This window comes from Oncorhynchus mykiss, chromosome 27 (assembly GCF_013265735.2).
Source record: "Oncorhynchus mykiss isolate Arlee chromosome 27, USDA_OmykA_1.1, whole genome shotgun sequence".
Taxonomy (NCBI): Eukaryota; Metazoa; Chordata; class Actinopteri; order Salmoniformes; family Salmonidae; genus Oncorhynchus; species Oncorhynchus mykiss.
In genome coordinates, this window is record NC_048591.1 from 18,595,001 (window position 1) to 18,622,570 (window position 27,570).

The 27,570-nt window shown below is 42.7% G+C and overlaps 1 protein-coding gene across 7 annotated transcripts in view; it reads right to left on the minus strand.

Moving 5' to 3' along the window:
• The window catches only part of LOC110507115 (breast carcinoma-amplified sequence 3), a 353,145-nt gene that overhangs the window by 216,234 nt on the left and 109,341 nt on the right, over positions 1-27,570 (minus strand). For all 7 annotated transcript variants that reach the window (XM_036965503.1, XM_036965506.1, XM_036965504.1 and 4 more), the window contains one exon: positions 11,048-11,198. In XM_036965503.1, coding sequence (XP_036821398.1) covers positions 11,048-11,198 — 151 coding nt within the window. The remainder of the gene's footprint in view (positions 1-11,047; positions 11,199-27,570) is intronic.

Below are 27,570 nucleotides of genomic sequence, written 5' to 3' on the forward strand. Positions count from 1 at the left end.
AGCTATCCATCAACTTATTTTATGTTCTTTCTTTGAAGGAAAGAGTGTATGAAAAAGAAACACAGTTTTGATGATAAATCATGGTATGCTTTTTACATACATTGGAACAAGGCATTGACATTTTTGAAAATATTAACCCTTTACACTTGTGGGAATCGGCCTATATGGATAGGGCTACATTTAACAATTCTTACAGAAGAAATTTGAAATGCATAAGCACGGTAGCAATAGAAAGGAAACCATTTAGAGACAGTGGAAATGATTAGACCAAAGTTGAGGACACAACAGTTCACCTGACACAAGACTACCCAAACAGTTGATTTCATTTGCATTTTACATTTACTCTTCTTTTTGGCACAATCGTTGATAACAAAATATTAAAAATGTAGTAACATGATAAGAATATTCCTGGTAAATGTAGGGTAAGTGCATTATAAGACTAAACAATGACGTGTTTGAGTGAGAGGACTAACTGGTGTCTCCAAGTGGTCACACAGGCCTCTGGTCAAAAGAGTGCACAGTTGTAATTGTAATGCACTTTTATGACTCAAAGAAGTGTCTTCAACTATAGGTTTAATGCCAATTAAACATGGGTGGTTTATGGCTTAGATATACTGCCGTACTATTACTGTGTTTGAAAATAACATCATGTGTCTGCATGTGACTTTTTTTTGGGGTGAGTGTATATTTGTGTTTGTGCATTGTCTTTGTGAGTATTTGTGTGTGTTTGCAAGCCTCTGAGGGTGTGGGCGAGTGTGTGTCCGGTTCTTTGTGACGGTGTGTATGGTCTATTTTTGAGTGTGTATCTCTCTGTCAGTGTGTGTGTTCCCCGGGCCAGTGTTTACGAGCCATTAGGAGTGGGAGTGTGTTCCTGTGTTTACCCTGCATGTTCAGAGATAGTGACAGACCCCTGTAAACAGTTTACAGTAAACAGCTTTTTCCCAACAGTAATAATGGCCAGATGAGGCTGAACTCTGTCCCTGAACACAGCAGACCACATCAGTACTACAGAAACTCCCAAATGACACCCTATTCCCATTGTAGAGCACTACTTTTGACCAGAGCTCTATGGAGCCTGGTCAAAAAGTAGTGCACTATTTAGGGTATAGGGTGCCATTTGGGACACAGCCAAGGCCCCTGGCCAATCAAAGCACGGCACTTTTTTATTTTATCTGCTATGGAGGGACGAAGCATCCGTCTGAATCTCTCCAGACTAACACGACACTGTGTGTGTGTGTTTGTGTGTGTGTGTGTGTGTGTAGACTAGCAAAGCAGTCAACTATCTGTATTAGTCCACGGATATGAGGAGAGGTTACTTAGATGGAGAGAAAGAAAGAAACATAACACAAAGTGAACATTAATTCGGTAGTGATTTGGAGGCTGGAGACTACTGTTGAGTCTATTTAACCTCCAATGCACACTGGAGACTACTGTTGAGTCTATATAACCTCCAATGCACACTGGAGACTACTGTTGAGTCTATTTAACCTCCAATGCACACTGGAGACTACTGTTGAGTCTATTTAACCTCCAATGCACACTGGAGACTACTGTTGAGTCTATTTAACCTCCAATACACACTGGAGACTACTGTTGAGTCTATATAACCTCCAATGCACACTGGAGACTACTGTTGAGTCTATTTAACCTCCAATGCACACTGGAGACTACTGTTGAGTCTATTTAACCTCCAATGCACACTGGAGACTACTGTTGAGTCTATTTAACCTCCAATGCACACTGGAGACTACTGTTGAGTCTATTTAACCTCCAATGCACACTGGAGACTACTGTTGAGTCTATTTAACCTCCAATGCACACTGGAGACTACTGTTGAGTCTATTTAACCTCCAATGCACACTGGAGACTACTGTTGAGTCTATTTAACCTCCAATGCACACTGGAGACTACTGTTGAGTCTATTTAACCTCCAATGCACACTGGAGACTACTGTTGAGTCTATTTAACCTCCAATGCACACTGGAGACTACTGTTGAGTCTATTTAACCTCCAATGCACACTGGAGACTACTGTTGAGCCTATTTAACCTCCAATGCACACTGGAGACTACTGTTGAGTCTATTTAACCTCCAATGCACACTGGAGACTACTGTTGAGTCTATATAACCTCCAATGCACACTGGAGACTACTGTTGAGTCTATATAACCTCCAATGCACACTGGAGACTACTGTTGAGTCTATTTAACCTCCAATGCACACTGGAGACTACTGTTGAGTCTATATAACCTCCAATGCACACTGGAGACTACTGTTGAGTCTATTTAACCTCCAATGCACACTGGAGACTACTGTTGAGTCTATTTAACCTCCAATGCACACTGGAGACTACTGTTGAGTCTATTTAACCTCCAATGCACACTGGAGACTACTGTTGAGTCTATATAACCTCCAATGCACACTGGAGACTACTGTTGAGTCTATTTAACCTCCAATACACACTGGAGACTACTGTTGAGTCTATTTAACCTCCAATACACACTGGAGACTACTGTTGAGTCTATATAACCTCCAATGCACACTGGAGACTACTGTTGAGTCTATTTAACCTCCAATGCACACTGGAGACTACTGTTGAGTCTATATAACCTCCAATGCACACTGGAGACTACTGTTGAGTCTATATAACCTCCAACGCACACTGGAGATCAGTGTTGTCCTCTTAAAGAAGAGACCTTTATCTGAGTGGTTGGACGTGGGGTGAGCAGTGTAATGGAAGTCGGGGGTCCTGTTATGTTTATTCAAACACAATTTAGCAAGTAGTCAAACAACATGGTTAAAGGGTTAGCTGGTAGCTAGACAAACAGCATGAGCAGGGGGGGGGGGGGGGGGGGGGGGGTCACACAACTAACCAATATCTAGACAAACAACATGTGGAAGGGGGTCACAGAGTTCTATAGTAGCAAGCCTAACAACAGGACAGGGGGTCAGTTTAACATTTTAACAGGACCAGTGGGTCTTGGCTATGCTAACTCTACTCCTGTTATGCTTGTTCGAACACATTTAGCCAGCAGCCAAACAGCATGGGCCAGAGGTTACACAGATATCCAATAGCTAGTGGCTAGCCTAACAGCATGGATAGGGATTAGCCAGTAGCTAACATAACAGTATGGGCATGGGTTCATTACACCCGAAAGCTAGCCAACCAGCATGGGCAGGGGGGGGCAGTTCAACATTTTAACATTACCATTGGGCCTTGGCCTCAATTGAGCGTTCACTGGCACTGGGAGGCGGGCATCGCTGGTGTACTTTATCCCCCCTGTGAGGCACTTAACCCCTGGCATCCTGCTAGCCTCCTGCTGGGTAAATGGATGGTGGCTGATAGGATACGGATAAGTAGTGTTTCAGGTCTCAATGCAACAAGCCTGTACTGGATCTTGGGTTCACATAACGCATGTTGTGCTGTTTCTTATTTCTTACAGTTCAGTTTGGAAAGGGACACTGCTGGTCAATAGAGAAAATATAACTTAGTTAAAGTCATGCAGGCAGTCTGTTCCAGATGGTTATGGTAATAAGTGATGTCGATAGGTTGTCTGTTTCTGACATGCTAAATTCTTTCAATAAACTGATAAAACTAGGCAAATAGTTTCCAAACACACTAACAATATGATACAAAAGATTACAACACAAATTACATTTGATATACAGTATAGGTAGTGCCTTCCACAAGTACAGTTGAAGTCGGAAGTTTACATACACATACACACATACACAGGTTGGAGTCATTAAAACTCGTTTTTCATCCACTCCACAAATTTCTTGTTAAAAAACTATAGTTTTGGCAAGTCGGTTAGGATATCTACTTTGTGCATGACACAAGTAATTTTTCCAACAATTGTTTACAGACAGATTATTTCACCTATAATTCACGGTATCACAATTCCAGTGGGTCAGAAGATTACAAACACTAAGTTGACTGTGCCTTTAAACAGCTTGGAAAATTCCAGAAAATGATGTCATGGCTTTAGAAGCTTCTGATAGGCAAACTGTCATCATTTGAGTCAATTGGAGGTGTACCTGTGGATGTATTTCAAGGCCTACCTTCAAACTCAGTGTCTCTTTGCTTGACATCATGGGAAAATCAAAAGAAATCAGCCAAGACCTCAGAAAAAAAATTGTAGACCTCCACAAATCTGGTTCATCCTTGGAAGCCATTTCTAAACGCCTGAAGGTACCACGTTCATCTGTACAAACAATAGTACCCAAGTACAAACACAATGGGACCACGCAGCCGTCATACCGCTCAGGAATGAGACGTGTTCCGTCTCCTAGAGATGAACGTACTTTGGTGCGAAAAATGCAAATCAATCCCAGAACAACAGCAAAGGACCTTGTGAAGATGCTGGAGGAAACAGGTAAAAAAGTATCAAAATCCACAGTAAAACGAGTCCAATATTGAGCTAACCTGAAAGGCAGTTCAGCAAGGAAGAAGCCACTGCTCTAAAACCGCCATAAAAAAAGCCAGACTACGGTTTGCAACTGCACATGGGAACAAAGATCGTACTTTTTGGAGAAATGTCCTCTGGTCTGATGAAACAAAAAGAACTGTTTGGCCTTAATGACCATCGTTATCCTTAATGACCATCGAAGAACACCATCCCAACCGTGTAGCACAGGGGTGGCAGCATCATGTTGTGGGGGTGCTTTGCTGCAGGAGGGACTGGTGCACTTCACAAAATAGATGCCATCATGAGGATGGAAAATTGTGTGGATATATTGAAGGAACATCTCAAGACATCAGTCAGGATGTTAAGGCTTGGTCATACTAGTTGTGGCAAAATGGCTTAAGGACAACAAAGTCAAGGTATTGGAGTGGCCATCACAAAGCCCTGACCTCAATCCTATAGAAAATTTGTGGGCAGAATTGAAAAAGCATGTGCGAGCAAGGAGGCCTACAAACCTGACTCAGTTTCACCAGCTCTGTCAGGAGGAATGGCCAAAATTCACCCAACTTATTGTGGGAAGCTTGTGGAAGGCTACCCGAAATGTTTGACCAAAGTTAAACAATTTCAAGGCACTGCTACCAAATACTAATTGAGTGTATGTAAACTTCTGACCCACTGGGAATGTGATGAAAGAAATAAAAGCTGAAATAAATCATTCTCTCTACTATTATTCTGACATTTCACATTCTTCAAATAAAGTGACCTAAGACAGGGAATTTTTACTAAGAATAAATGTCAGGAAATGTGAAAAACGGAGTTTAAATGTATTTGGCTAAGGTGTATGTAAACTTCCGACATCAACTGTACATAGAGTAGCTAGACAAATAGAAAAAATAGCCAGCCAGGCACCCTCCGAGGTGTTTGAAATATCTGGCTGAGGAAAGTATATTTTGGTGTGCTCTGGTACATTCTAATGCACTGATTCCATCTGAAATACACAATGAAATTATTGAAGACCTTACCTCCCAGATCGGAAGAATTTGTTGTGGTATTGTGTAGAAAGACATGAATTTACAATTTGAATGACTGAAAATGTATGAACCCAGAGTATTGCTAGTTGTTCTGGATATTGTCTAGGTCTACAGTATATGATCAGGACGACTTTCATATACAACTTTCATACTAAGACGTTGTCATGCCAACTTTAGCATTCAGCCAACTTTTTCCACCTTTTATTTATATCTGAAAGGTGTTGCCGGTATCAAAGCCTAAACTTTTATTTCTGCAAATCGACATAGTCATGATTTCTGTAAAGTTCTGCCTACAGCTTAGTATGAAACGTAGCCGTATTGCTGAGGCAGCACTGGCATGCACCACGCTTTTAAGCTCTTGATGGTTGCTAGGCAGCGGCTGTTACTACCAGCCTGTTACCATCTTCCTGGCAATTCCAAACTTTGCGAGGCATGTCACTTCACCCATCTCTTTGCATAACCCTTCGCACGGTTTTCTTAACGACAACTAGATGGATACATAAAGAATTACTGTGGGAATAAAAAGCACTGAAACACAAAAATATTGGAATAAAGTAGGTTAATGTAGTTGAAGGCATCACATTGTTTCTTAGTGCTGATTGAAACTCCCAAAAAGTCATCCAATTGTTAAATCTACATTTGAAGCAATAGCTTCATTAGCTTGTTCAACTATTTCAGCAGTGTGTTGTGCTGCTTTTAGACAAGCTTGAGGACTCCGTTTGGATATTGGTTAGGCTACACTTAGGCTGTGGAAATGTTAGCTAAGTTGAGGTGAGTGCTGCTCATCATCTATTCGTTTGCTCATCTATCACAGAGCAGAAACATTTAGCATGTAGCCTAAATCAAGTGTACGCCTACTATTTTGCTAAATCGCGTGTAGGTAAGTCCAAAAGACCGTGGAGGTTGTGAAATATGAACATGAAACTCGCACGCTTTTGAAAATACAGATTGCTATTATTTTCTATTGGCATCATGCTGAAGATACTCTCAATGTAAGACCCTATTCATACTCTCAATGTAAGACCTTATACCCTCCCACACCTCCATGTAAATACATTTGACTGCAACCAGAGATCTGTATATAATGACGAGATGCTCAGGTCTCCGCCCTAACATTGTCCCAAAGGCAGGAAGGCACACGACAATCTTCGGTCCAAAATATGCACATAGAAACACACTGGGCTTATTTTGGACAGATTCATCTCTGCTGCGTCTCCCTGTCATCGCTCGCTTTGTGACTGACAGGCGCCTATCATATTAATAGATTTAGAAGAGATGCATATCATTCATTCTAGCAGGTAGGGCTAGACGGTCTAGTATAAGACGGTCTAATATAATATATAGCTGGCTGAAAATGAGTCTATAACCGGCCGCGCTAATGGAAAACACTGTAAAGGCCCAACTTACAGTATATAAAAAGTTTGTCTCCAAGCGTACTATCTAATGCTCACATTACAACTCTGTTGAGAACACACAGAAACACCAAGAAAAGCAGGCGGATGGTTGAAAGGGAAGAAGAGGGGATGAGGGGAGAGTGATAAATGGACCTGGGAGGTTGACGACCCCACTCCCATGGAGTAATCGTTCACACGTTCAACTCTTAACCCATGGGCCTTAATGCTGCTCCGCCAGGGCCATTAAAGGGAGGAGAGGGTGATTTGTGCAAACGGTTTAGTATGTGACACGTTCCATACGCAGTGCTGTGTGTGCTGGAGGCCTGGCGCTACAGGGCTCGCTAGCTGCTTTTAGGCTCTTAAAGCCCATCTCCTCTCAGTGCTTTTCTCATTAGCGCTCTATGAGACAATGGGTTGGCAGGCGGCTAGATGCTCATACTGTACAAAAGTATTATAGTAATCTGTTCTGCCCATCTGTGGAAGGTCAGGAGGGCCCACTCTCTGTCTCCCTCGCTCTCTCCATCTCCCTCGCTCTCTCCATCTCTGTCTGCATTAGCGGAGAATACCCATCAGTGGGATTTACTCCAGGTCAGATTCCCTTGTTTTCCTTTTCATCTCCATCTCTAATTCATTGCCGTTTCATTTCAAACACGTGTCTCTCTGAGTGCGTTTCTGAGTATACTTTGCTAGCAATACAATCCAGGATTGAAGCAATGCAAACACTAAAAAGTTAAAAAGCTCTCTAAGGCCTCAAATGACAGTGCTCATTTCTCTCTCTCTCTCTCTTACACTCTCTGTCTCTCCGTCTCAGACTTCTGCCAAATATGGCTGACAGGAAACCAGAGGTCATGTGGGGGGTCACCTCCTCCACCATTCTCACTGTACTAAAGACCTGGGTTCAAAAGTACCCTGCCCATCTGGCTCTCCAGCAATTTGAACCCATGTCTGTTGTACCCTTTGGGGAGGAGAGAGCCCACATCTCTGTAGTGACTTTGAGGTGTCCCAGAGCCTTGGCTCCAGCTCTGTCTGCTCCCTTACCCTGGAACTCTGCCCTCGTCTGGTGGAGGTTATCGGGGCAGGATACTGTGCATCACAGGGATACATCTCATCCCCTCTCTCCAAACACAGAGACAACTGGAACAACTCTGAAAAGGGGGGGGGTTCTTTAATCTCCCTTTCTCCTAATTGCTTGTTCTGAGAGAAGCAAACTGTTGAAAGTCTTCAGCTCCAATTCTGGCCTGTTAGCAATTAAACCGATATATTGGAGCCGATATTGGCCTTTTCTAGTCTATCGGCTATTGGCCCTTCTCTATCGGCTGTGCCGATAGTCCCGCTACATAGCAAAACTGCTGCTATTCCAGCAGCCACTCACTGCCTGAGCCACGAGCACTGGACAACGCAGAGGAAGGTCTAGCTGGGAAAATCTGAAGCAGCAGCAAGCTAGCTCATTTACCAACAGAAAGGTGCATTATTGAGAAATGGATGAACTGACACATTGACCAAAATCAAAACTCCTGTTACAAATATTAGTTTACTTAATTCACTAATAACAAGGCTTGTGTCGATGTGCCCGGACATACATGCAATAAGCAAGCTAGCTAGCTATGTGACTTGTTAGCAAAGATTATGATAACTAACCCTTTCATTTGTGCTGTTAGCTAGCTACAAATATTAGCTACTATGCTAGCTAGCTGGCTAGATAGACATGGTGCTAAGATATCAGATAGGAGCCAATAGTCAATGTAGCTAGCTAACGTTAGCTGGTTATCATTTTTCGGGAACGAGCCATCTGACTTGCGAAGTAACGTTAGCTATTTCATGGCGCTGATCTGACCGACGCAATCATATCTGTAAATTGACAATTGTTAGTCGGATTAGATGATTGTTGTAATAGGGAAAGAAAGAAGTGTTCTAAAATGTTTTAGAGATGCGTCCTGACATCTGAAGATAAAATATTTTTTCCCTATCATGGAAAATTACAAAAAAATCCTACTTTCATAAGCCTCTGTGATCACAAATCATTAGGTTGGACACATTTACAATGAATAGATTTTCTTCACATTCTCAAACTAATAAATGTGCCTATATGATGTCCTTCTATATAGGCATGACATGCTGGAGTGATGCTTCTATACACATGTTGTTGATCAGTAGGCTAATATAAGTCTCATATGTCAACTGTAGCATTATTGAGTTTGTTTTGATCAACCAAAACAAGCTCAATAACTCAATGCATGCAGACAGTCCTATTGAATATGCATTGACCTGTATTGTGAGTAGACCTATGCCATCTTGATTTACCCAGATTATCAAGACCATTCAAATAAAGGTTTTACCGTTATGTAGTTAGTTTTTATCAATCTAAGTCAAATGTATTGTTTGATTTGAAAATTGATGCATACATGGCTATCTCTGGGATATTCTGTCATCAAAATCTTCAAATGTTATGATATTGAATATTGGCTATCAGCCTACAGTATCGGCCCAAAAGAAATCCATATCAATCTTTCTCTAATAGCAACGGCTAGTCCAGTTCCATAGGAGATCATAAAGGAAGTTGGAATAGGACGGGAGGATACCTTCAGACTGGTGCAATGGAGTGTGTGTGTGTTTGAAATTCACTAGAGTAGGCTGCAGACAGACGGGCCATGAGAGAATGTAGGTTAACCACCTGGTGTGTTCCTCTCCCACTCTGCCAACGGGTATCTGCTCACACAGGTGTAAATACAGCTACGGATGGCCCATTTGCGCACACACACACACACACACACACACACACACACACACACACATACACACACACACACAGATGGTGCCTAGATACTCCTGTGCACGTCTCCGTGAACACACTTGATATCACCCCACACTTCATGGGCCCAACCTGCCGCCTATGTGTGTGTGTATGTGTGTGTGTGTGTGTATGTGTGAGTGTGAGTGTGAGTGTGAGTGTGTGTGTGTGTGTGCAGGGCAGCAGAGAGATGCACAGCTGCATGTCTAGCTTCATTAGCCCGCCCTGACACCTTCTCTCCTGAAGCGGACAGGCGAATGGAAAGATGGGAGTTATCTTTAATGTACATGTCTGACTTGAGTAGGACAGGAGCTTTATTTCATTGTGACTTTGCTGTGGCAACTAATACAGTCCTATTGTTTTGACTTGAATTCATTAATACAGTAGAGAGGAGACCTGGTGAGAAGGCTGTGATTGTCTATTTGAGAGTGAAAGGATACTGGCAAACTGGCTGGCTGGCTGGCTGGCTGGCAGACACAGACAGACAGGCAGACAGGCAGACAGACAGACAAAAGCAGCCGATCTGTAAAAAAAAGAAGTAATAATCAACTAGCCAGTTTAGGAGTTTCCTCCAGAAGGATGACCTGCCAGTTATACTCTTAAATCTCTCCTCTCTACCTACTGTGTTTTGCTAAGTAGGGCATTATGCAAAAAAAAGCGTTTCCTTTCACCATAAAACAAATCCCTTGTAATAATCGTGCAGATGAATCAAACTAATGATGGTGTGTTTCTAACCACCGGTCTCAGATGTCTAGTGTCTTTATACAGAACTGAAGTGATCTAATATCATTGGGAAGAAACCCCAGTAGCCTGCTGCTTCCATCATCACAACATGTCCCATTCAAACATGACAGGAAAATGACATTTAAATGAAAATATTAAAATCCAGCCATAATTGTGATGCCACCTGTATGTAAATGAAGTTCACAAGGTGCAGTCTCTCTCCTCTGACTCACCGCCTCTTAAAACTACAGACTTAGTCATAGCGTGACTGACCAAGAGAGAGGAGAGGGAGAGGACACACTGACACGCACAGATACTGCCTGATAGAGAGACTCACTGGTAAATGTTTCCATAGAGACATGTAGCTTTACTGTAGTGTAGCTGTACATAGAGACAGACTGGCAACAGATTCCAAACCAGGCTGGATATAATATCATGTGGATGTTTCTTGCAAATCCAATGGGTTCATAACAGATATAGATCAAAAACAAAAAACTCAACATGATCAATGGCTTTGGCTGTGACCAAAGGAGGACAGGCTGAGTTGTAAAGGCTACTTCAGGTTGATACTAGTGAATAGCTAGATGGACAGAGTGTGATGGACAAAATGTGATGGACAGAGTGTGATGGACAGAGTGTGACGGACAGAGTGTGACGGACAGAGTGTGACAACAACACATGGCAGGATACAGGGCAGGAAGACTCACCCGGAGCGCTTGGTCATGGTGCCCAGGGTCATGGGCTGCTTGATCTGTGCCAGGGGCAGCACTATGGTGAGGCTGGGCAGAGGGGACAGACGAGGGTTACCCATGTTGTTGTTGGTGAAGTTGTTGTACGACTCCTGGCTGGTGAGTTTAGCTGCACAGAGAGAGAGAGAACATATTTAATAAAAGTCAGTCTATTTTATAGTCCAAGTCCAACAGTAACAATGCAACAGTTCATGTAGTCCTATGTTTCATCAACATATGAACACACGCATACCTGGGGTCCAAGGCCTTGGAGGAGCCGTGGCCCTGATTGGAGGTAACCAGCTCAAGATGCGGCGCCTCAGAGCCACTAGTACCCAGCAGTCAGTTAATCAGACCTAATCAACAGGAGTCGCACACACACACACACGCCTCTCTCATCTGAGTGGAGCCCAAGCTAAACACAATCAGGCCATGTCAAAGGGCACCACATCGAATGGCCTTAAAGAGCTACATCAGAGAGGTGCATGATGTTTGAGTATGGCATGAACACACAAACACGCACTCACACACACAAAGATGTTTGCTCACTGCAGGCTTAGTAGACTTAGAGAATGTTCCCCTTTCTCAAACTGTGCAAATACATTACATTTAAGCACTAATTGTAAATACCAAAGCAGTAATGTAGAATCCATTCATTCCTATGCATGTAAAACAGTCAGGTCACTTCTAGGAGTTCAACATCTATTGCGTGTACGTTAAATATTACGAGACGTTTTTACAGTGAAAACCAATGGCAGGTTCTTATGTCCACCACATCACACCTGGTTTCAGCAAGTTAGAACTATTTGATGAGACACTATCTCATGATCTATGGAATATATCCCTTTGAAATTGTACAGTGAATATAATATGAAGAGCTTTATTAAAAATGCAGGTCACCTGAGAAGAACGGTAAAGTCCTCGCATGATGGTTGACCTGATCACAGCCCTCAACATTAGTTCCATATAATTCCTAAATCACATGAACCTGTTCAATATAAATAACTCATTCATTAAAGACAACATGGCAACAGGATTTACCAATTTCTACATAAGCCCTACTCTCCATCACGACACAATACACTTCAACCGAGAATGTACTATGATGTATTTTACAATACAATATGTGTCCTTACAAAGATTCAAGTTTAAGTACTCTCGCAGAAAAACAGCATAACCTTCAGGACCAAAACTCAATGATCTTTCTCTGAATGTTTTCCTTTCTCCATTGTCGCATTTGAAAGGCGAAAGCCATCGAGTTTAAAAGGGGGGAACCCAGGGACAAAGAGACAAAAGAAAACATGCTACAAAAACAACACAATGAAGAAGGAGAGGGTTGTGATGATTATTGGAATCAAAGCAGTGATGAGGAGAGGAGGATGAAGGGGGGAACAGGGGGAGGAAGATGCGGGGGAGGAGGGGGTTTAGATCATTAAAGTGTTTTTCTGTGTTTCATTAGTGCGGCCAAATAATGTCTTTGTGTTAATCCAAAAAGAGACCATTTAGATGTGGAGGCCCAACAAAACAGCAGGGCCTTCAGAGAGGAGGACGTTATACAAACTTTGTTTGTATCCCAAATGGAGCCCAATTCCCTATATAGTGCACTACTTTTGACCAGGGCTTAAAGGGCTCTGGTCAAAAGTAGCGCACTATGTAGGGAAAAAGGTGCCATTTGGAATGCAGCCCTCCTTCCCACTTGGCCTCTAAGCCTCTCCATCTCTCCAACCCGACAGAGAGAGAGAGAGACAGTTGCCCTGGGCTCTCGAGGGCCCTTCACATTTCAAAAGCACTACACCCCCAACGCAGCCACCTTTTGTGTGGAAGAGCAGGAGAAAAAGGAGGAATTTGAACAGGAAGCAGCCTGTAAAACCATAATGGTGCTACAGCTGGCCTAAACGTAGGACAGGAGGAATAAAAAATCTTAATGAATTTAGCATCCTTCCAACAGGACACTTCAAACCGCCGCTCTCTCTCAGTCTCTCTTTTTCTTTTCTCTCAGTCTCTCTCCCCATCTCAATCTTTCTCTCAGTGTCTGCATGCACCACATTAACCCCCTCACCCTTGAAAACCCAAAGAGGAACAGGTGTAGTTGACTTTGGTGGAGCTATCGTGGCTATTGGGCTGTTGAGTGGACCGATACACCCCCTCCGTTATTCCAAGGGGCCCAACTCATCAGAGGCCAGTCAGTGAGGAGAGGACAGGGAAAAGTGGCGAAAACCATGCACAGACAGAAGACGATATCTAAAACACATCTTGGATGTCTGCTTGTCTGAGGGGGAGAGAGAGGAGAAGGAGTGTCTGGCAGAGAGATCGCTAGCCTAGCGAGGGAGCGAGATGGGGCCATGATTTGATTAATGACTGGGGCGTGATGTGCCTGAGCACTGATACATGACAGCCCCATGGAAAGAAGATCCATCAATGCAAATCCACCCGGCCCAGTCCAGCCAAGGCTCCCGCCAGAGGTCAGCATGTCACCTGACCCAGCCTGATCTCTCCATCCCGCCACCCCTCCATTTCCCTTGATCCTAAACTTTGCTCCCTCTATCCCTTCATCCAGCCATCCCTCCATCTCTACCTCTTTCCCTCCGTTCTTTTCTACATCCCTCACTCTCTCTACCTCTATCCATCCATCTCCATCCCTCCATCCTTCTCTACATCCATCCCTCACTCCCTTCTGCTCCGAACCAATTTGCATCCTCATCTAAACAGCGTCTCTCCGTCTCTCGGTTTCCCTCTCAGCCCGGTCATGGATATCTCGCTTTTGCTGCCCGATTTGCATCCGATGCACACAAGAAATGAGCTCGGCCGTTTCCGAGAAGAAAAAAAAGTGTCTAGACATTGCAGCTGTTGACAAATATTTTCATGTTGAATTTGAATTGTGTTTTGTTTGCACGTGGACTTGGGACTTGGTCGTGAAAAAGCAAGTAAGGTAAAGAGGAACACACTAGAGAGAGAGAGAAGTAGTGCGAGACAGACAGAAAGCAAGCAGTGGATGCAAGGCTAGGGAATACGGATGTACACTGAGTGAACAAAACATTAGGAACACCTGCTCTATCCATGATAGACTGACCAGGTGAATCCAGGCGAAAGCTATGATCACTTATTGATGACACTTGTTAAATCCACTTCGATCAGTGTATGAAGGGGAGAAGACAGGTTAAAGAAGGATTTTTAAGGCTTGAGACATGGATTATGAATGGGCAAGACAAAATATATAAGTGCCTTTGAACGGGGTATGGTACTTTGTGCCAGGCGTACCAGTTTGAGTGTGTCAAGAACTGCAACGCTGCTGGGTTTTTCATGCTCAATAGTTTCCAATGTGTATCAAGAATGGTTCACCACCCAAAGTACATTCAGCCAACTTGACACAACTGTGGGAATCATTGGAGTCAACATGGACCAGCATCCCTGTGGAACACTTTTGACACCTTGTAGAGTCCATGCACCGACTAATTGTGGCTGTTGTGAAAGCAAATAGGGCTGCAACTCCATATTAGGAAGGTATTCCTAATTTTTTGTACATTCAGTGTATACCGTTTCATCCATTCATGCCTTTCTTGCTTGTCCAAGTTTCCCAGAAATGGTATAGTGAAGAGAGAAGGAGGGAGGGGTGGGGGCACAGGAAGTAGGGATTAAGGTGAAGGAAATGAGGGGGTATAAGAGGAGAAAGGAACTTTAGCTACTCTGTTGAGCTGAAGTTTCACTTTCATGCCAAACCAGCCCTGTGATAGCAATTCCCCAAACTATTATTATTAAAATACTCACTTCCAGGGAAGAGAAAAAGAGAGAGAGAGGAGTGGAAGAGAGAGAGAGAGAGACACTTTAACCATTTGCACATTGTTACAACACTGTATATAGACATATGACATTTGAAATGTCTTTATTCTTTTGGAACTTTTGTGAGTGTAATGTTTACTGTTAATTGTGTATTGTTTATTATCTATCTCACTTGCCGTGGCAATGTAAACATATGCCAACATGCCATGCCAATAAAGCCCCTTCAACTGAGAGAGAGAGAGAGAGAGCAAGAGGAGAGCAAGAGAGAGAGAGAGAGAGCAAGAGAGAGAGAGAGCAAGAGAGAGAGAGAGAGCAAGAGAGAGAGGGAGAGAGCAAGAGAGAGAGGGAGAGAGCAAGAGAGAGAGAGAGCAAGAGAGAGCGAGCAAGAGAGAGCGAGCAAGAGAGAGAGAGAGCAAGAGAGAGCAAGAGAGAGCAAGAGAGAGCAAGAGAGAGCAAGAGAGAGAGAAAGCAAGAGAGAGAGAGCAAGAGAGAGAGAGCAAGAGAGAGAGAGGGAGCAAGAGAGAGAGAGGGAGCGAGAGAGAGAGAGAGCGAGAGGGAGAGGGAGCGAGAGAGAGAGAGCGAGAGAGAGAGAGAGAGAGAGAGAGAGAGAGAGAGAGAGAGAGAGAGAGAGAGAGAGAGAGAGAGAGAGAGAGAGAGAGAGCAAGAGAGAGAAAGACAAAACCAAATGTCTATCTGGCCCACCACTTCACCCTGGACAGCCTTTACGACCAGGTCCACCTATACAAGGCAGCAGTGCCCACCTTCGTCTGGAACCAAAAGGAACTCACCCTCAACCCCAGCCCCTGACACAGGAGCTACAGATCAATAGACACCCCGCCCAGACCAGCGAGACACTCTCGCAGACCTGCGGGACCCACCCACCCCCCCCCCGGACCTTCACATGGAGGACCACGCCGAGAGGACCTACATCCAGACCACAGCACGACCAGACACATCCACAACCCAACCAATCTACACCCCTCCAAGTCAACCATGCCCACACCCCATTTAGGCCACATCAGACCAGACCTATGGAGATGGACCCACTGGTTGCCCTCTAGGTTAAAGAGAGCTGGTAGTCCCATCCACAAAACTACGAGGTGTTGTAGTTGGGAAGGAACTCAGGGGGTATGCTAATTTGGTATAGAGCAGACCTAACTCACTCCATTAAATTAATCAAAACAGGAACATTTTACATTCGGCTGGAAATTCAAAAGGAAATTCTCAACAGAGAAAAAATTCCTCCTGTGTGCTACCTATATCCGCCCACTAGAATCCCCATACTTTAATGAAGACAGCTTCTCCATCCTGGAGGGGGAAATCAATCATTTCCAGGCCAAGGGACATGTACTAGTCTGTGGCGACCTAAATGCGAGAACTGGACAAGAACCTGACACCTTCAGGACACAGGGGGACAAACAACTACCTGGAGGTGAAAGCATTCCCTCCCCCATATGCTCCCCTAGACACAACTCCTGCAGCTCTGTCGAATGCTGGGTATGTACATAGTCAATGGTAGGCTTTGAGGGGACTTCTATGGTACACCTATAGCTCATCTCTTGGCAGTAGTACTGTAGACTACTTTATCACTGACCTCAACCCAGAGTCTCTCAGAGCGTTTACAGTCAGCCCACTGACACCCCTATCAGATCACAGCAAAATCACAGTCTACTTGAACAGAGCAATACTCAATCATGAGGCATCAAAGCCAAAGGAACTGAATAATATTAAGAAAAGCTATAGATGGAAGGAAAGTAGTGTGGAAATCTACCAAAAAACAATTAGGCTACAACAAATTCAAACCCCTTTAGACAACTTCCTAGACGAAATGTTTCACTGTAATAATGAAGGTGTAAACTTCGCAGTAGAAAACCTAAACAGTATATTTGACCTCTCAGCTTCCCTATCAAATCAAAACATTTCAAACAGAAAACCGAAGAAACTTAACAACAACGACAAATGGTTTGATGAAGAATGCAAAAAGAAAGAAATTGAGAAAACTATCCAACCAAAAACTGAGACCCAGAAAACCTAAGCCTACGCCTTCACTATGGTGAATCACAAAAACAATACAGAAATACACTACGAAAAAATAAGGAATAGCACGTCAGAAATCAGTTCAATGTAATTGAAGAATCCATAGAATCTAACCTCTTCTGGGAATATTGGAAAAGTCTAAACAAACAACAACACAAATAGTTATCTATCCAAAATGGAGATGTATGGGTAAACCACTTCTGTAATATTTTTGGACCTATAAAAAAAGAACAGACAGCAAAAACATATACATGATCAAATACAAATCTTAGAATCAACTATTACAGACTACCAGAACCCACTTGGATTCTCCAATTACATTGAATGAACTACGGGACAAAATACAAACCCTCCAACCCAAAAAGACTTGTGGTGTTAATGGTATCCTCAATGAAATGATAAAATATACAGACCACAAATTCCAATTGGCTATACGTAAACTCTTTAACCTCATCCTCCCCAATATTTGGAGGAACGGTCACCCCAATCCACATAAGTGGAGACAAATTTGACCTCAATAACTGCTGTGGGATAGGCGTCAACAGCAACCTTGGGAAAATCCTCTGAACTATCATTAACAGCAGACTCGTACATTTCCTCAGTGAAAACAATGTAGTGAGCAAATGTCAAATTGGCTTTTTACCAAGTTACCGTACAACAGACCACGCATTCACCCTGCACACCCTAATTGGCAAACAAACAAAACAAACAAAGGCAAAGTCTTCTCATGCTTTGTTGATTTCAAAAAAGTTTTTGACTCAATTTGACATGAGGGTCGGCTACACAAATTGCTGGAAAGAGGTGTTGGGGGAAAAACATTCAACATTATAAAATCAACAAGTGTGCGGTTAAAATTGGCAAAAAACACAATTCTTTTCACAGGGTTGTGTGCTGAGACAGGGATGCAGTTTAAGCCCCACACTCTTCAACATACAGTGCCTTGCGAAAGTATTCGGCCCCCTTGAACTTTGCGACCTTTTGCCACATTTCAGGCTTCAAACATAAAGACATAAAACTGTATTTTTTTGTGAAGAATCAACAACAAGTGGGACACAATCATGAAGTGGAACGACATTTATTGGATATTTCAAACTTTTTTAACAAATCAAAAACTGAAAAATTGGGCGTGCAAAATTATTCAGCCCCCTTAAGTTAATACTTTGTAGCGCCACCTTTTGCTGCGATTACAGCTGTAAGTCGCTTGGGGTATGTCTCTATCAGTTTTGCACATCGAGAGGACATTTTTTCCCATTCCTCCTTGCAAAACAGCTCGAGCTCAGTGAGGTTGGATGGAGAGCATTTGTGAACAGCAGTTTTCAGTTCTTTCCACAGATTCTCGATTGGATTCAGGTCTGGACTTTGACTTGGCCATTCTAACACCTGGATATGTTTATTTTTGAACCATTCCATTGTAGATTTTGCTTTATGTTTTGGATCATTGTCTTGTTGGAAGACAAATCTCCGTCCCAGTCTCAGGTCTTTTGCAGACTCCATCAGGTTTTCTTCCAGAATGGTCCTGTATTTGGCTCCATCCATCTTCCCATCAATTTTAACCATCTTCCCTGTCCCTGCTGAAGAAAAGCAGGCCCAAACCATGATGCTGCCACCACCATGTTTGACAGTGGGGATGGTGTGTTCAGCTGTGTTGCTTTTACGCCAAACATAACGTTTTGCATTGTTGACAAAAAGTTCAATTTTGGTTTCATCTGACACTTTTTATGGATATCTTTAAGAAATGGCTTTCTTCTTGCCACTCTTCCATAAAGGCCAGATTTGTGCAATATACGACTGATTGTTGTCCTATGGACAGAGTCTCCCACCTCAGCTGTAGATCTCTGCAGTTCATCCAGAGTGATCATGGCCCTCTTGGCTGCATCTCTGATCAGTCTTCTCCTTGTATGAGCTGAAAGTTTAGAGGGACGGCCAGGTCTTGGTAGATTTGCAGTGGTCTGATACTCCTTCCATTTCAATATTATCGCTTGCACAGTGCTGCTTGGGATGTTTAAAGCTTGGGAAATCTTTTTGTATCCAAATCCGGCTTTAAACGTCTTCACAACAGTATCTCGGACCTGCCTGGTGTGTTCCTTGTTCTTCATGATGCTCTCTGCACTTTTAACGGACCTCTGAGACTATCACAGTGCAGGTGCATTTATACAGAGACTTGATTACACACAGGTGGATTGTATTTATCATCATTAGTCATTTAGTTCAACATTGGATCATTCAGAGATCCTCACTGAACTTCTGGAGAGATTTTGCTGCACTGAAAGTAAAGGGGCTGAATAATTTTGCACGCCCAATTTTTCAGTTTTTGATTTGTTAAAAAAGTTTGAAATATCCAATAAATGTCGTTCCACTTCATGATTGTGTCCCACTTGTTGATTCTTCACAAAAAAAATACAGTTTTATATCTTTATGTTTGAAGCCTGAAATGTGGCAAAAGGTCGCAAAGTTCAAGGGGGCCGAATACTTTCGCAAGGCACTGTATATATCAACAAATTAGCGAGGGCACTAGAACAGTCTGCAGCACCTGGCCTCACTCTACTAGAATCTGAAATCAAATGTCTACTGTTTGCTGATTATCTGGAGCTTCGGTCCCCAACCAAGGAGGGCCTACAGCGGGACCTATTTCTTCTGCACAGATTATGTCAGACCTGGGGCCTGACAGTAAATCTCAGTAAGACAAAAATAATAGTGTTCCAAAAAAGTTCCAGTTGCCAGGACCAGAAATACAAATTCCATCTAGAAACCGCTGCCCTAGAGCACAAAACAACTATAAATACTTCAGCCTAAACATCAGTGTCATGACGTTGGCCTGGGGGGTAGGTTTATGACAGTCATAAATACCTCTTCCCCCTTTTTCCTCTCTCTACCCTACTGAGGTTACATTTGCAAAATCCTTGGTTAACATAGAGATTCTGAGAACATCAGAAGGTGGGGGAGAAATTAACTATATTCTGGTAAACCGAACAATTGAACATATGTGGTGGTACTTAATAAATATGATGTCAGTTCGGTTGTCATCTGAGACATTCTCATCAATGATAAGATGACAAACTCTACAGTGGAAAGTCTACACATCAGAGTTATCGGATTCACATGGAATTGTTGTTCAATTTAAATGTTTGAATATGAAATTATTCGTGATGGAATGAAATGTGATTTTAGATTCTAAAATGTGAGATTTGGGTTTTCATAAGATAGGGCTGCTCAATCAGTGGCCTGCCCCTGTGAAGGGACATGGGCTATAAGACTTCTAACACGCCCTCCTCTCCCTTCATATATAAGCCCTTGACGACAATATAACCTCATGTTCCGAGGATGTGAGGACGACGGTCCGATGTCAGAATGGTTCAGATAACTACAGAATGAAGCCAACATCAGCGTGAGCTTTGGTTGCGAATGGTATGAACATTGAACTCTTATTCACTACAGAAGTGATACCTCTTAGCCGTTGAGATAGCAACAGCAGCTGCAAAAGCAGGTTAGGAAGGAACAGACAGAGTATCCCGTCAACCTCACAACGATGTTACTACAACGTATCCAATTGACAACCAGAGACATTCTTCAAAGGACTCGGTTGGGCAACACGGCCTTCCATCTACCACCAACCTACCGAAGTGCAGCACAGAGTAAATATTTATTGCATTTTCCTTTTCCAAATGGGCGGTAATTTAGAATGTATAAGATACTGTATTTACGATAGCACAGCTTCGGTCTTTGTTCCTCAGTCTTCCCGCTCCTTCACTCAAACCCAGCCCCTTTTCTTTTGTGTAACAAGCTGTCATATCTGTTCCGCCCACTAAGGATGTTTTCCATTATGACGTAACTTGTAATCAAGTTATGATTTAATTATGTGTATGTGTAATTCTGTGTGATTAGTTAGGTATTTAGTAAATACTGCAAAATGTATAATCACATTAGAGACACATATTTCCCTCAGATTACACAGATCCACAAAAGACAACCCAATTTTGATAAAATCCCATTTCAATTGGGTGAAATACTACAGTGTGCCATCAGCACCAAGAGTTGTGACAGGCAACCAGTGAGGGCAACCAAAGAACAAACACCATTGTAAATACAACCCATATGTGTATTTTTGTACTTTAACTATTTACACATATGACATTTGAAACTTCACTTGCTTTGGCAATGTTAACATATGTTTCCAATGCCATTAAAGTCCTTAAATATGTATTTTTTGAGAGAGAGTGAGAGAGCTAGAAAGTGCCAGACAAAAAGGAGATCCCAGTGGACAAAGTTAAAACAAATTAAAAGAACCCTTATTATACACTGCAAAGAAAAAAAACACAAGATTGACTGTTTTCCCACGGTATCACAAGATTGACTGTTTTCCCACGGTATCACAAGATTGACTGTTTTCCCACGGTATCACAAGATTGACTGTTTTCCCACGGTATCACAAGATTGACTGTTTTCCCAAGGTATCACAAGATTGACTGTTTTCCCACGGTATCACAAGATTGACTGTTTTCCCAAGGTATCACAAGATTGACTGTTTTCCCAAGGTATCACAAGATTGACTGTTTTCCCAAGGTATCACAAGATTGACTGTTTTCCCAAGGTATCACAAGACATTTGTGGAAAAGCCATCAGATTGAGTCGCAGGTAAAGATGGCGCGCCGGAGCAGGGCAAGGCATCTCCCATCACCACTCTCCTCTCCTCAGTTTCCCCGCCTGCTTGATATATTAACGCTGCTGTATAGCTGAGGGGAGGTCAAACCAACCTGTGTGAAAATGGCTTTTCCCCAAACCACCCGTGACGGGGGGTTTGTTTTAGGAGACGTCATTTGGGACACTCAGGGGACCGTTTATAAAAATATAGTTGGTAGCAAACTTTACTGAAATTTCTCATGTGTCCAAATGTGCAAACCTTAAGAGACATTTCCCACATGTAGGCCCACTTTATTGATGTGTCAAAGAGCATACAAACGGACAACCTAGTTCACAACAACCAAACACACACCGCAATCAGATATATTAGTTTACAGCAGTACATGTCAGCATATCAGTATTTACAATGCCTCAGATGGTTGATATGGTGACAGAGAGGATGGGTATGTTTTAGAGTTAGAGATAACGCAAGAGAGAAAGCTATACGAGAGAGTGATGGAAGGAGAGATGGAGAGAACAATAGAGCCATGGTAGAGGGTCTGGATGTGAACGCCTATCTACAAGGCTGATCGGCAGGACCAGGCAGGCAGTAATGTGATCATGTCCATGTAGTTCAGAGGTAAGCAGCCAGGTCTACACAGCTCAGCAGGAACCTCTCAAACATACGTACAGCTCAGAAGTCACTTAACTACCAACGGCATCCTGCAGCACTGCCCCCAGATAGAGAGGAGAGGAACGAAACAGGACCGGTTGGCCTGGCAGATGCTCCCACATGACCCCCCAGCCAGCAGGAGAGGCCACAGTCAAGACCAGAGACAGAGAGACAGAGAGAGAGGGATGAGGAAGGGGGCATGAGTGCCTCAATAAGCAGTATGTACCATCAACAATCTTTATATGGTGATATTTTGATGTAAGTGCAAATGTACTGGTTGTTCAGATAACTAAGTTTCTAATGTAAAAAACCCTAACTATTCCCTTCCTAGTCAGCCACAATGTCTTACACACGACTGGCAAGACCATGCTTCCTTTAATCAAAGTTACCACTGTTCAACCACATGTTCAACAGCTAGCTAATTAATCAACATCTTTAGAGGCCCACAGTTCTCTGTTCAGCTTCCAAACACAGCCCAAAGTAAAGACTGGTATTTTTGTAACTATTTACAAATGTATTTGGTAACTCATTCCAGTCTTAAAAATATCCTCGATCGAAATGGAGCATAGTAACTTTATGATTATCGTCCAATAACAATGGTGGTTACATTTAAATAACTGGTAGCAACCTCAAGAGCACTTTCATCTAGATTTAACTGGCACAATTCAGCAGTCTCTATATCAAGAGAATGACATCTAAAAAATCCCATTTAAAAAATCCCAAACAGATAATGCAGTTAAACACATTTAAAATATTAACAATTTACACTTTTCCAAAACACACAAGACAAATAACTTATTTTATTACAATATGATTGCATATGCACAATTTAAAAAAAGACAGCAATTTGAAACAAATACTGCATCTTTATTTATGACAATAGGCTACAGAAACACAACCATCTATATCCTTCTCATAATAGAAATACATCCCATATAATCCCCTTAATTTGTTCGCTTTTCATTCAAGCTCTAAATATACACTGCTCAAAAAAATAAAGGGAACACTAAAATAACATCCTAGATCTGAATGAATGAAATATTTTTATTAAATAAAATAAATTAAATTCTTTACATAGTTGAATGTGCTGACAACAAAATCACACAAAAATGATCAATGGAAATCAAATTTATCAACCCATGGAGGTCTGGATTTGGAGTCACACTCAAAATTAAAGTGGAAAACCAAACTACAGGCTGATCCAACTTTGATGTAATGTCCTTAAAACAAGTCAAAATGAGGCTCAGTAGTGTGTGTGGCCTCCACCTGCCTGTATGACCTCCTTACAATGCCTGGGCATGCTCCTGATGAGGTGGCGGATGGTCTCCTGAGGGATCTCCTCCCAGACCTGGACAAAAGCATCCGCCAACTCCTGGACAGTCTATGGTGCAACGTGGCGTTGGTGGATGGAGCGAGACATGATGTCCCAGAGGTCTGGGGAACGGGCGGGGCAGTCCATAGCATCAATGCCTTCCTCTTGCAGGAACTGCTAACACACTTCAGCCACATGAGCATTGTCTTGCATTAGGAGGAAGCCAGGGCCAACCGCACCAGCATATGGTCTCACAAGGGGTCTGAGGATCTCATCTCGGTACCTAATGGCAGTCAGGCTACCTCTGGCAAGCACATGGAGGGCTGTGCGGCCCCCCAAAGAAATGCCACCCCACACCATGACTGACGCACCGCCAAACCGGTCATGCTGGAGGATGTTGCAGGCAGCAGAAAGTTCTCCACGGCGTCTCCAGACTCTGGACACTACGCTGACAGACACAGCAAACCTTCTTGCCACAGCTCGCATTGATGTGCCATCCTGGATGAGCTGCACTACCTGAGCCACTTGTGTGGGTTGTAGACTCCGTCTCATGCTACCACTAGAGTGAAAGCACCGCCAGCATTCAAAAGTGACCAAAACATCAGCCAGGAAGCATAGGAACTGAGAAGTGGTCTGTGGTCACCACCTGCAGAACCACTCCTTTATTGGGGGTGTTTTGCTATTTGCCTATAATTTCCACCTGTTGTCTATTCCATTTGCACAACAGCATGTGAAATTTATTGTCAATCAGTGTTGCTTCCTAAGTGGACAGTTTAATTTCACAGAAGTGTGATTGACTTGGAGTTACATTGTGTTGTTTAAGTGTTCCCTTTATTTATTTTTTTGAGCAGTGTATACGGGTGATATATTATTGTTGCCTGAGTGTCCTGTGTTCCAATGTAACTGGCGGTACAGTAGCAAGGCTGCTTGGCTCTCTGGCGGCTCTCTGACTCAGGTCGTGAGAAGAGTCACTAATTAATTTCCTCACCATGGTAAAACTATGGAGGGCTACGCGTCTCAGCCAAGCCCTGAGCCGTCGCTGCCCTATACAGAGACATCAGACGGGTTTACCAGAGGAGGACAACACACAGCAGAATACAGGGGCTCCCCAACAATAAGCCACACCGAAGCTAGTCAGATAGAGTTAAAGACAGTTGGCTACAGTTCCACATCTTCACAACAGAGGTTCAACCAACAGTTAGCTAGAGCAGTTCACACTCAGGCTACAATAGAGGGAGTGAGAAACACACTGGGGGCTTGGTAACTATAATGGAGGTCTTTCTGTGAAGTAACCCAGTGTAACGAGACAAGGTAACAAGTAAAATCTGTTCTATTGAGAAACACAGAGTGGCCTATGTGGAGCACAACCGGTTGAAGTGACAAGAATTCGCTCAACCCATGTAGAACAGTGAAACCGAGTTCCTTTATTTTAACATTATCATTTAGAAAATCCAATAACTATGAGTGGCAGTGAAATCCCAATGATAAGGGGTTTAGTGGTCAGAGACTAAGCTATTAGGAGTTACATAAAATGAGTCCCCACAGTGGAGTCAACCAACCACTGAGAAAGATACATATTCCTTCAACTTACGTATTTTTGGTTCCAGAAAATACAGAGAGCACAAATTTCAGTAAATGTCTTGTTCGATTGCTGTGTGGTTTTACTCTGAGATCACCGTTATTGACTCAAGCAGAGGTCAGCAGCCGACTGGGCCTCGAACCGCGATGAGGAAAAACACACAACTACAGTACAGTCCTGGCCTGGCTGCCCCACACACAACCAAGACACACATTAAAAATAATACTAAAACTATATGTACAAGCTTATACCGTACTTCACACTTATATTTTCTATGTTTTATTTATTTTGAGAATTTCCACCTGCACATCCTAAATTGTAGATGAATGTAAATTGTGGTTAATTGTTTCATGAGTATTTTGGGATTTGTAATTTTCAGAGAAAATGGTTTCTCTCCAACTGTGATATTTCTTAACCCAGAGGTGATAATAAGTGTGATAATTTGAGAAACAAATTTTACTCATATTTTCAAAGCTCCCCGTTTTAATTTCAGGAACATACATTTTGGTCCCAGTGAGACACCAGAATCATAAAAGGACACCTACTGTAAACATATTCAGACAACCTAGGGGTCTAGGGGAAATATGTACATTTATGGCAACAAAATATAAATCTTCCTTTAGGGCATCTTCAGTTTCACCCAGTGTATTACGTCTGAGGCTAAATCGGATTAAAACAAAATAATGCATTCATTATGGATTTCTTCTCTTTTAACAATACTACAATAAATCAAATATTTACATAGGGAAAAATGTGAGAAAAAATACATTTGTGCTAGGCTAGTGTTACAAAACATTCAGTTTGTGTTAAACCCAAAATACAATTACCAAACTAACCTACATACTGTGAATTTAAAGTGGAACTCATGAGGGGAATGTTTTTCAGTGGAAAGGAAGTGACCATTCATAAAAAGGAAGGCAGGAGGAATTACAGTGCTGTCCCAGCCCTTTCTGTTTCTGTTGGGCTAGATTCCTATCAAGGCAAAACTATGCTGCGCCAATCAAGCTTTACACGCCTTCTTGCTCTCTCAGTGGAGTGGAATAGGGACTGACTGGCACTATAGAGCCAGGCCAGCTTTCTGCCAAGAGTAACTCTGAGAACACAGTGCCATACAGAGGATGACACTGGTACTACACGCTGAGAGAGTCCATGGAATATGTACTGCAACTTTTTTTAATTTAACCATTATTTATTAAACTCTTATTAAATTCTTATTTACAATGATGGCCTACCCCAGCCAAACCCGGACAACGTTGAGCCGATTGTGCGCCACCCTATGGGCCGGATGTGATGCCGCCTGGAAGTCAGTAGTTTCTTCGGAAAATGTATTGTTTTTCCATTCAATGTCAAATACATATATAGGAGGAACATTACATGATACAATCACTTAAAAAGGAAGCCTTTTCAGTTTTGATTACAAACCGGTAAGATATCAAATCAAATTTTATTTGTAACATGCTTTGGAGACAACAGTTGTAGACTAACAGTGAAATTCTTACTTACGGGTCCATTTCCAACAATGCAGAGTCAAATATAAGATACATTTAAACAAATATATAAATTATAACACAAGGAACACAGTGAATAACAAATTAAAATAATGAGTCAAAATAAAATGGCTATACTGTCTGTATATAAGGAGTAGAAAATAACATGTATCGAGTCGATGCTTACTTAAACCCTTAACCAACAATGCTTAAAGAAAATAAAAAAGTGTAAAAAATAGAAAATAAAAGTAACAAATAATTAAACAGCAGCAGTAAAATAACAATAGCGAGGCTATATACAGGGGGTACCGGTACAGAGTCAATGTGCAGAGGCACTGGTTAGTCGAGGTAATATGTAGATGTCGGTGGTGTTAAAGTCACTATGCATAGATAATAAACAGAGTAGCAGCAGCATAAAAGAGGGGTCTGGGTAGCCCTTTCATTAGCTGTTCAAGAGTCTTATGGCTTGGGGGTAGAAGCTGTTAAGAGGCCTTTTGGACCTCGACGTGGCGCTCCGGTACCGCTTGCCGTGCCGATAGCAGAGGGGGAAATAGGCTTTCTCGTGCCCTATTCATGACTGCCTTAGTGTGTTTGGACCATTATAGTTTGTTGGTGATGTGGACAACAAGGAACATGAAGCTCTTAACCTGCTCCATTGCAGCCCCATCGATGAGAATGGGGGCGTGCTCGGTCCTCCTTTTCCTGTAGTCCACAATCATCACCTTTGTCTTGATCACGCTGAGGGAGCAGATGTTGTCCTGGCACCACACGGCCAGGTCTCTGACCTCCTCCCTATAGGCTGTTTCCTTGTTGTCGGTGATCAGGTCCACCACTGTTTTGTCATCGGCAAACTTGATGACGGTGTTGGAGTCGTGCCTAGCCACGCAGTCATGAGTGAACAGGGAGTACAGGAGGGGACTGACCACGCACCCCTGAGGGGCCTCAATGTTAAGAATCAGCATGTTAAGAATCAGCGTGGCGGATGTGTTGTTACCAACCCTTACCACCTGGGAGCTGCCC